A 10,700-nucleotide genomic window follows, 5' to 3' on the forward strand; every position below is an offset into this window, starting at 1 on the left:
TTTATAGCGAACCACGTGAGAGAACAAAGTGTGATGCATATCATATATCCATTCATTTTTTACACAGCCACCCACACATACATACACCCAAAATCAACAATGTCATCAGCCGAACCAAAATTGAGGACTAGTGAACCAAAATCAACACTGTGCACAACAATATGGCGAATAGCTACACCAAAAATTATTTGGAATTTTCAAATGAACCAGAAAACAAAAAACACACCACAAAGGATCTGTGCATACAATAACCAGTTTCTTGAGTGCACTCTTTTTCTCTGTTTTTTTGGAACTAGACGCATATGCTCCTAAACTAGACACGAGGCTGGAAGGCTTGCAGTGCCGCCGCCACACTGCATGCCTCATGGAGCTAGACTGCAATTCCGCGTGCCGTTTCATCGTCATCAGGGAGAGGTTGAGGGAGGTCCTGCTCACGGCTCTGCGCATGCAAGCTACAGAACTGCTTTCGCCCGCACAAGCAATTTTGTGCGCCGGCGGACTGCATCGACGATCGAGATGACCTGCATCGGGGAGCGACCTGTACAACATCAGTGAAGAACAACGAGAGGAGTAGAGGTGAAAGAGAGACGGGGCTATCATGCACGTCGCTGTCAGTGGACTGCAGGAGGCGTCAATGTGCACACGACGGAGCTGCACTGGAGGTTGCAATGTACTGCACCAAGAGAGAGAAAAAGGATGAACAGAGCACTGCACCAAGGATGCCATGGAACCGCACCTCTTCGCGTTGCCGCATTGTATCTGGGAAAAAAGCCTCTCCAAAGGCAGCGGTGCAGGGGAGCCGGAGCTTAACACAGGTGGGGCGATGCGTACTGCAGGTGCCCGTGGGATGGACTGCAACAGCAGGGTGAACCATGATCTGTGGTGTGGATGACGTCGCCGAGCATGAACTGCGACATGGAAGAGGGGCGTTGACAGCGATCTACAGATTGGGGAGGAAAGAGCTGTGGGGGTTAGTTTGGAGAACTGCTTCGGTTGCAGGGGAGTGAGAGTGGCCAGAGCAGGCGTTGGTGAGGAGAGGCCAGGACTGCACCGAACTAGGTGACGAGCTACAGGTGCCGGAGCAGGGAAGACTGAGCTGCGCCGCTTCAAGCCCCGGATCTTGGCGAGGCCATGACGAGGACCCAGCCCGACGCCTTACCGGAGAAGAACGAGAGGGGGGAGATCCTCGTCGGGACCAGATCGAGGCAGTACGGGGGATGGGTGGGGGCGGATCCGGTGGTTGTTGCAGTCCACAACCATCAGGGAGTCCGGATTCGGTGGGTTCTCGTCGTGAGCCCACGGTCGGATGCGGTGCTCGGCGACACTGGTGGGAAGGAAGTGTTGGTGGCCGGGGCGTGGGGGTTCTGGCGGCGTCGGTGCCGGGAAGAATGTGGGGAGCGGGGTTTCTAGCGGCATAGGGGCCCCGACAGGGAAAAAGTGGGGGAGCGGGGGTTCTGGTGGTGCGGTGCCCCGACGGAGAAGAAGGTGGGGGCGGGGCTTCTGGTGGCGCGGTGCCCCGGCGGGGAAGAAGGTGGGGGAGCGGGGGTTCGGGAGGGAAGAAGCCAAAAAGATGGGGTTCGGGGCACGGGACGGGGGTGATGTGTTATCAGAATAAGGTAGAAGTGTTATTAGAATAAAGTCTTAAGAGGTGTTATTAGAATAGACCCACCCTATATATATATATATATATATATATATATATTCTATTACTACTAATAGAATATTATTTTGTTACCCTCGGCCCTATAAGGCGCGGCCGGCCCCAAAAGAAGAAAACAACCCTGATCCTCCCCGCAGATCCTTCTTGCCACCTACTCTCCGTGCCCGCCGCCGCCCGACCTCCTACCCACTGCGCCGCTGCCCGGCCTCCTCCCAGCGCGCCGCCGGCCGGCCTCCTCCCAGCGCGCCTCCGGCCGGCCTCCCCACAACCGAGCCACCGCTCGGCCTTCTCCTCGAGTGCGCTGCCGCCTGGCCCTCTCCCCATCGCCGGCAGCGTCTCCATTCTGCTCCGGCCGCCTCTCTCCCTCCGACCCCTATAGGCGCGCGCGCGACGCAGCTTCGCGAATCCAACCCACTTCCCGATCCCATCTCCTCCTACAGCGAGCCACCACCGCCGTCCGCCGCCACCCCATGCCCCGCCGCTGCACGCCGCCACCCCTCGCCCCGCCGTCGCGTGCCGCCAGCCCACTTCCCGTTCCTACGCATGCTGTTGTGAGGTACGAGGCGGAGGACAGACCGGCGACACACGCGCTAGGGATGCAGAGGACAGGCACAACGGCGACGCAAGGTGGTGGTCATGGCGGTGATGCGCCTGTGCGTCGCCCAATCCCCTGCTGACCGCCGCTCGAAGTTGCCCTCCACGCCGCCGACTCATCGCCGGCGCGGCCCCCCTGCTTCCTCCCGTGTGGCCTTCTTCCTCAGTTTGCTACTGACTCATCGGTCGTTCTTCTTCGCCAACACCTGAAGGTCCTGTTTCTTCATCTCATCATCTTCATTTATTTTCGCTGCTCGCTTGGCAGTTCATAGACAAAAAAATTGAACGGGGGTCTCTAAATATTTTCTTGATATATGTCTAAACAGGACCAACTTTGCCATGTTTTCTGCTTGTATGTGTGTGGTTGAACTATTTAGCTTTTGAGTGAAGTTCAAACTTCATATGTGTAAAGGTCGAATCAAATTCAGTTTTGTACATATGAGGTTGAGCCAGTTTTTTAGGCTACTGAAACCAATCATTTGATAGGGAATTCAGAAGAACAGTATATATGAGCATACGTGAAGTTGAAGTTCTTGGTTCAGGAAAGTAGACATCCCTATTTTACACTCTTCTATATTTTCGGTCACAAAAACATTAGGAAGAAAATGCTCGATCGAGAAGTTCACACACTACTGTCTCAAACGTTCGGACGTTCTTTTCCGTACGCAAAAATCGAATACAGGTTAATTCCCCATGAAATTCGCTTTGTTGCTTTTCTTCCTCACCCAGCTATGTTATGCAAAAAATAGTTCAATTTTGCTAATTCGTCCAGTTTTGATTAGATAAATTTTGTAGTTCATTTTTTTTGATTCCTACTGACTATAGTTTCTTTTGGTTTGTTGCAGCAGATCAAGCTAAATTCGAGAGAGAGAAAATTAGTTCACCTTTGTGTGTTTTTTCAGATCATCTTACATGTTAAGCACCAAACCGACACCGCGGCTTCTGCTGCTGGTGCTAGTGTGGATGTTAGCAAGTTCAACTACCAGTCTACGCCGAGTTCAGGTACATTGTCGTCGACGGCCAAGTTCAGGGATGCCTCTGTGCCTAAGGCAAGTTGACGCACTTTAACCAGTTCTTTGTAATAGTCCTATTTATTGCTTTGATCTTGTACAGCAAGCTGAGAACATATCTATTGATCTGACATGTTAATTAGGGATTTAGTTTTCTCTCGTTCTTCTAGGGGAATTAACCTTGGGCGGTGGGTAGCACATAAAATGCATGCCCGCCATATGTTCGCTATATTGCTGCAGTAGGATTTTAGATTTTTCGTTCTACCTTGGATGCACTGAATACGTGACATGTTGTGAAATAATTAAGTACGGAATTCTGAGGCTGTATGATCTATTAACAACATGAATTGCATTTTTTGCATCCTTACTGGATGCTAAGGATGGCTAGATTATATTTGGCATTAGCACCATCGGTGTGTATGCAAAATCCTCTTTTTTCTCAATTATGGTACTCTTGCTGTATACACATGGTATGACTATTCTGAAAAATTTAAAATTATAAAAGCAGATAAGTTCACGGGTTCACCGGTGGAAGTTCAAGGAATAAAAAGATCAAAGAAAAGGAGTGTTCAGTAAATGGTAGTACTGTCTGCTGTTGGCTGATGTCTCCTGTTGCCTGAAGCCCCTGCTGCTTGCTAGCTACTTGTTGTGCGTGCGTGTTTGTGTGCTGCTGCTGTTTGTTGCTGCATCAGGGTGATGTGAGAGAGATAGATAGATAGCAAGTGGAATGATCTTCCACATTGACTAACTCGTGACACACTTGGTTCAGTTTCTAAATTTAATCTAGTTCAATTAGAATTTTAATACAGTTCAAAGACTGTTGCTGTTTATCTCCTTGATGTTCAGTTTTGTGTTCTCTTGTTTGCCCCAATTGATCCTTGTGTTAATGTTTGTATATGTTGTGCACTTCTGATCCCATAGTGAAGTGAAAAATGACAAGCGAGCTAAGTACTAGTTCGGAAAGTTTGCAAGTTTGAACACATAAACCTAAAAAAGTTCATTGAAAAAGTTTGGTTTGCCTGTTCCGTGAAAATGTCTTGCTAAACAAATATCTCTTGTGCACTTATTTATGCCGCGCCCCGCCGCCGCCTGCCATCTCGCGCACCGCCCGCGCCCCGCCGCCGCCCGGCCAACCCGCGCCCCGCCGCTGCCTGAGCCTCCTGCCAGCTACGTGCCCCGCCACTTCAGCGTGTAGGCCATTCAACTCCGACACCCCAGGCCGTTCACGTCCGCCACGAGTGTCGGTTCAATGCCGCCCCGACAATCCAACGCACGTTGAGAACTACAAAAGAGGTTCAGTTTCTGAACTTTTGAACGCCAAGAGGTTCAGTTCAGAACTTGGTATGGTGGGTGTACTACTGATAATCCCAAACTTGTTCCTCTTAACTTCAGTAGAAGAATTTCTGGGAATAGATAAATGTGTGTATGCAAAGTGTTGTGTGATGGGATGTGGCCTGTGGCTGGGTTAATTAGCTAGAGATCTCAATTAGCTATGCCGGGGCAGATCCTTTGTGTCTGTACAGTTTAGGCCAAGAAGAGAAGCAAACGTGCTGCTCATCATTTGCCATCATCCATCTCTACTCAAATTATGTTCATCTTTTTCAGTTCATCTTTGAAATTTCGGTCCATTTTCTGTTGGCAGGATGCGTAAAAAAAGTCGAAGGCAGCAACTCAAAAATAGATGAATGTTGGAAGGAAGATGTATAAGGCTGAGAGGAAATATCATCTTGAGGTCCGTTACCCTTCAACTTATAGACATATATGCTCAGTTATTGTTGTGTAACATAGAGTTACCCTGGATGTAAATGCTCCTTCTCTTGTGTATTTCAGTTCAACATTTGGTGTTTCTTCAGGTCACTTTAGCGTGCATTTTCAGTACATCTTCCAGGTGAAGGAGCTTCCCTTCAGTTAATTTTGTTTATGTAGAAAAAAGATTGTGTCAAAAAATTGAAGGCATCAGTTCAAAAGGGTATAAGGCTGAGAGGAAGTGGTCTCAGGTCACAAAATTTCCACTGAGAAAAAATAGCCACAAACAGGTTGAGTTCACTACACAGAATCTGTTTGTTCAAAACAGAAACAAGCTCATTGTTACAACCCGGTGAATGCACAAAGGAAAAAAATGGGAATTAAAAGAAAACTTGTAGAAGTTTGTTGTATGCAATTCTGAATGTTCGAGTCCCAAAACGAGAGAAGTACAAAACACTGTTGCAAAAAAAGATAAAAAAATAAACACACAAAACATTTTCTTTTTGGAAAAAATATCATTCAGTTCAACGATATAAACCATATAAGTTCAAGGACGATGATAACATAAACCATTGAAAAGTTATGAGGATAATCATACAAAAAAAGTAGAGTAAAGTCCAATCTATGAAAATACATCAGTACAAAAAAACACATATATCAGTACGAGTACTTTGTTTTTCAGACAGAAAAATAACACGATGAGAGAAATTCAAAATGATAAAAGTTCAAGTGGTAAAATGAGAGAAGTCCAACATATCGTCGCACAACAATGTTGAGTTCAAAAGAAAATACAAAACATTTTCATTTTATTAAAAAATCATTTAGTTCACATTTTGAATATATACTAATAAAATGTGTGGTGGCATTGTCCACATTTTGAATTTAAACCACTAGCTTTTTTATACACAAGGTCTTGTCCTGGGAGAGCCCTATATAGGCATGAGCACTACTGCTACAAACTTTAATCCCCCATTTTTTGGCCTGCAGAGCATTAGAAAAAAGTTCAATTTTGAAAATTCATTCAGTTCTCTGGTTAGTAGACTAGTGGTTCATCTTGCTAAATCTTGTGGTTTAAAGTTTCTTTTTGTTACAGCAGTTCAGTGTGTATTTTAAGAAGAAAAACCAATATTGGCGGCTGCACTGGAGCCGCGTGACTACTATTGCTGATAGGTTTGTGAACTAATAAACATTCTTTTTATGTTCCTGTGATGTTTCATATTTTTGTGAACTGGTAGTTGATGCTCTTTGTGGACTGATAGCTGATACTTTTTGTTAACCGATAAACTGAATAAATCAGATGGATGTATTATCAGGCCGCGAAAATGATGTAAAAAATATGTGCAGTTCAGCGGATGAGTATTATGCATGTCCTTCTAATCTAAAGGTAGTGGCACCACTAAGAAAAACAAAATAATCAGTTTTTTGTAGCCACGGAGGGCATTTGGCTCACTAATCTTCCATTGCTAGAGGTACTGCCTCTTGAGTTAATTTATGAAACTGAAATCATCCTTTTTATGTTTTCGTGTTGTCAAATAAAACCAATTTTTTTGGACATGCGGCGCTCAAGCCGTTCACCCTTACCACCACAAGCCGTTCACCTCCGCCACACGAGGCCGTGCGACGACGCAACTATCAGAACGTTCACCTCTGCCATAGGAGGCCGATGCAACGCTAAGAATGTTTTGTTCTTTTTCAGTACATGTTTTGTGTGCTTTTTAGTACACCTACTTAACGATTCTATGTCCAATTTCCCCTGTTTAAGTGTTCTTCCTATAGCACAATAGGAGTTGTGTGTTATGCCTTAATAAGCATTTGAGAAAACCTTGTATGGATCGAAACTAGCATATGTTATGTTCTATTCTTGTAAATGAAGCTCCACTTTTGTTTCGTTTGAGGTTACTTAACATAAAAGTTAGTATATGTTCTATTGTAAAAACATATCTAAAATGTCATGATGCATGCTAGCAGAAATCTGAAAATACACTCAGCTCAGTTCCTATATTTTATTTCAGTTCAATTTAGAACTATTTGCAACTGTTCAGACTCGAGTGTTCCTATATTTTATTTCAGTTCGATTTAGAAGTATTTACAACTGTTCACACTTGAGTTTACAACGGAAAAACATTTGGAAGTTTAGCGAGCGAAAATACTTGTTAGATTAATTTAAAAAGTGTCATACAGTTCAACTTTTATATATAATAAATTCATAATGAAATGTGGGAACAATTCAATATGTGTGTGTGTTAAAAACATAACAGTACAGAGAAATTTGGTACGTACTTGTTGAAAAAAATCGCATCAGTTCGAGAGGCATGGAAAAGAAAATTTGGCACCAATAAAGTTTGAGGGAAAAAACAACTTTAAAAGGAAACGTGAGAAGCTCACAAATTAATTCTGTGACATTGACGTTCAAATTCTACAACTGATCCATACAAACAAAAACGGTCGTCCGTTCTACAAAGGAAAATTGGTTTAATTAAAAATATTGATCAGTACAAGTAAAAAACGGTGGTCCCTTCAAAATAAAAGAAATAACAGAAATTCAAATTGTAAAAGTTCAAGCAAAAGGAAACCCCATGCAATTCAAATGGTAAAAGTACAAGTCATAAAATAAGAGAAGTCCACAACATTATTGTAAAAAAATGTTTAGTTCAAAAAAAGAATAAAAAAACATTTTGTTTTTGAAAAAAAATATCATTCAGTTTGATGATATAAACCATGCAAGTACAAGGCCGGCGATACAATAACATTCAGTTCAACAATAAAAACCATGCAAGTTCAGGGCTAGGATACAGTAAACCGTTAAAAATTTACGAGAAAAATATTACCCTAAAAACAGAGCAAAGTCTAGTTAGTGAAAATATGCTTAGTACAAACCCATGCAAGCATCAGTACAAGTACTTTTTTCGAAACAATTTAAAATTACCCTACAAAAAATAGCTCAGAACAAATATACACATATATCAGTACGACTACTCTGTTTTTCAAACGAGAAAACAGCAGGATCCGTCATACTGTATTCAAGATTACTCTTAAACGTTTGCGAGGTAAAGAAAACGTCCAACATGACTAAGTTTCGCATTTTCGATAGCTATCCAATGGTATATTATTTGCCCCATTTCGACAAACTTTTAAAAAAAACCGCATTCAAAACCAATTTTAACCGTATTTGAATTCGTATTTAAACCGTTAGGAATTAGAAAAAACTTTCTATACGCAAAAGTTGCGCATTTTCCATAGCTTTCCAACGCCGTATCATTTGCGTCAATCCGATAAACCGTTTGCAAAAAACAGTGAAAAACATTTCGCCCAGAATTTCACCGTTTTTTAAATTACTTTTAAATCGTATAGAATTTGAAACAATAGTAGATATATGAAAGATGCGGATTTTCATAAGCTTTCCAACGCCATCTCATTTTCTCAATTTTGACAAACCGTTTGAAAATTAAGTCCAAAATACGATTCGCGTTTTCGGTTTTGGAAAAAATGGTTTTTTCAAAACTGCTCTTAAATCATAATTTTTTGGTAAAAACAAATTATAAGATTGTAATGTGGATGTCAAGAGCTTTCCAACGATATATTACACGCCCTGTTTCGACAAAAAAAGTTACAAAAAAATTTGAACTAAAGAAGACGATTTTTGACAACGAGAGCAAGCATTAGTTCAACTGCTCGAATTTCATCAATTCAACCGCTTGAATTCATCAGTTCAAGTAGGGTAATAGAAGAATATTTTGTTACACGTAACAGAATAGCCCAGATGTATGTATGTATGTGTATATATATAGGACAACACTATTCTAATTCCAGAATTAGAATAATTATTTGGATCACAGCGCCCTATGTAAGCTCGATGCGGATGTTCCCGTAACAGAATAATATTCTGTGTGTGTGCGCGCGACCACAGAAAAAGAAGGGGAATAAGCCCACCCCACCTCCCCCCGATCCTGATCCCACCAGCTCCCGCACCTCCCGCCCGCCGCCCCTTCCCCAACGGGTGGCATCGGCGCCGCCGCCACCTAGCCCCCAACCGGAGACACCGCGGAAGCCCCGCCATGCCTCAACCGGAGACACCGCGGCCCCAACATCCCGCCGCCGCCCCCAGCTTTCCCTGCCGTCAATACGCGTCGCCGTCACGTTGTGCCACCACGCGCCGCCGGAGGTGGAGGAAGCTTCCTCCCCCACAGCGCTAAAACCGTCCACCCCATCCCCTACCGCTCCCTCCGGTGAGGTAAATGATGAGATCCGCCACCCCCTCTGTACTCCTCCCCAATCGTGCTTGTATCTTCAAGATCTGGGATGTAGTTCTGGAGGCTTCTCCTCACTCCATGAACGGGGTTGCTCATTGGAACACACAAGCCGTGGTGGGCTGCAATTCGGCGGGCACGTGCAAGTAGTTCATCTTTGGCCTGTGGCGTCACCCTTTGCGCTGGCGAGCACCGGAGCTGGCCTGAGGCGTGGTCCTACTCGTCGTCCCTTGGTGCCGCTCGGCTGAAGAGAGATGGAGCTCCGCACAACGTGCGAAGTTCAACGGGTGAGCCTACGCAGTCCGACGGTGCGTGTTGGGCAGATGGTGAGCCTCCTGCGCCTGCTTCAGCCACGAGAGCGTCCACTGTGACACTTGCACCGACGGATCAGTGTGGAAACAACTCACGGACGGGGTTTCCTGTATGCAGGCACGCGGCTGCCGCGGTGAAGCCCCTGCCTATGTAGTTCAGTTTTGCCTACTGCTGCATTCTCTGTTTCTTAACTGAACATTTGTGATAGACGTATGTGTGTGCTTTCTACTGATGTGTGTGTCGTGCAATGGCATTTTAGCTAGCACCCAAACATGCTTCTTACTTTGTTGTATGTACAAAATTGTGGTTGCTCGCTTCTTTCTGAGTTACTTGATTGTTGTACGTCTGTACTTCCTATACCAGTGATGAACCTGCAACTAGAGGAGGGCTCGGCCTGCAGCAAGAGGAGGGCACGACCTACAGCCGGGTGGCCACATCCGGCAGAGAAGATAGATGCAGCTGGGTGATGGATCTTGCACGCGCCCCTCCGGCCAGGAGGCTGCCAAGCTGCTGGGTCGTTGGCCACCAGCAGAGCAGCAGCAGGTCATCTTTCCCCACCTCCCCGTACAGAACGCTGACGATGACAAGCTTCTCAGCCCCTCTGCCCTCCACCAGTATTCCTTGTAGAAATCGAGCGTTGGTCCCAACAAGCTAGGAGAGGTTCATGTATTTTTGCTCACGAGGGAATTTTACCTAAGTTGACGCAAAAAAGTTCGTTTTGTAATTCATGGAAGTTTGATGCCTATGCTTTTGAGACTGAAACTGTTTTCATTTCATGAAAGCCAAAAAAATTTGTGGATGTGTTGTGGGTGTGTGTGTGTGCACGCGCGCACACGCGTATTACTCTAAATTTTAGAACTCTTTTTTGTCATGTTTGTTTTCCATATTGGTTTTATAGTGTCAGTTTTTTGTGTTCATGGAGTAAAAAATTAGGAAGTTCAATTTTGAGAAAGCGGCAAGTTCACCCAATACGGAAAACACTAAAACATACATTGAATAGAAACTTTTTTAGTTAGGTTCAAAATGGAAAGACATGATAAAAAAATTGATCTCTGTTCTTTACGGTAAAAATGCATCATGTATTGGGCGGTTTCCCCAACTAGTTGCTCTCTGACACACATTATGTTGCTG

General features: G+C 44.5%; 1 protein-coding gene across 6 annotated transcripts; it reads left to right on the top strand.

Moving 5' to 3' along the window:
* Window positions 1–1,776: 1,776 nt before the first annotated feature.
* LOC125537307 (uncharacterized) lies at window positions 1,777–10,368 on the top strand. 6 transcript variants are annotated; one of them, XM_087543930.1, is made up of 6 exons: window positions 1,777–2,466; window positions 3,100–3,303; window positions 4,907–4,996; window positions 5,095–5,152; window positions 6,104–6,180; window positions 9,933–10,368. In XM_087543930.1, exons 3-6 carry the CDS (start codon window positions 4,950–4,952, stop codon window positions 10,222–10,224), a joined length of 474 nt encoding a protein of 157 aa, XP_087400056.1. In that variant the 5' UTR covers window positions 1,777–2,466; window positions 3,100–3,303; window positions 4,907–4,949; the 3' UTR covers window positions 10,225–10,368. The 6 variants fall into 6 exon arrangements, 5 of the variants coding, with proteins under 5 accessions (XP_087400056.1, XP_087400055.1, XP_087400057.1 ...); XM_087543929.1 differs by having other exon boundaries at window positions 3,103–3,303; XM_087543931.1 differs by having other exon boundaries at window positions 3,157–3,303.
* The last annotated feature ends 332 nt before the right edge of the window (window positions 10,369–10,700 follow it).

This window comes from Triticum urartu, chromosome 2A (genome assembly GCF_056163025.1).
Source record: "Triticum urartu cultivar PI428250 chromosome 2A, HENAU_Tu73, whole genome shotgun sequence".
Classification (NCBI taxonomy): Eukaryota; Viridiplantae; Streptophyta; class Magnoliopsida; order Poales; family Poaceae; genus Triticum; species Triticum urartu.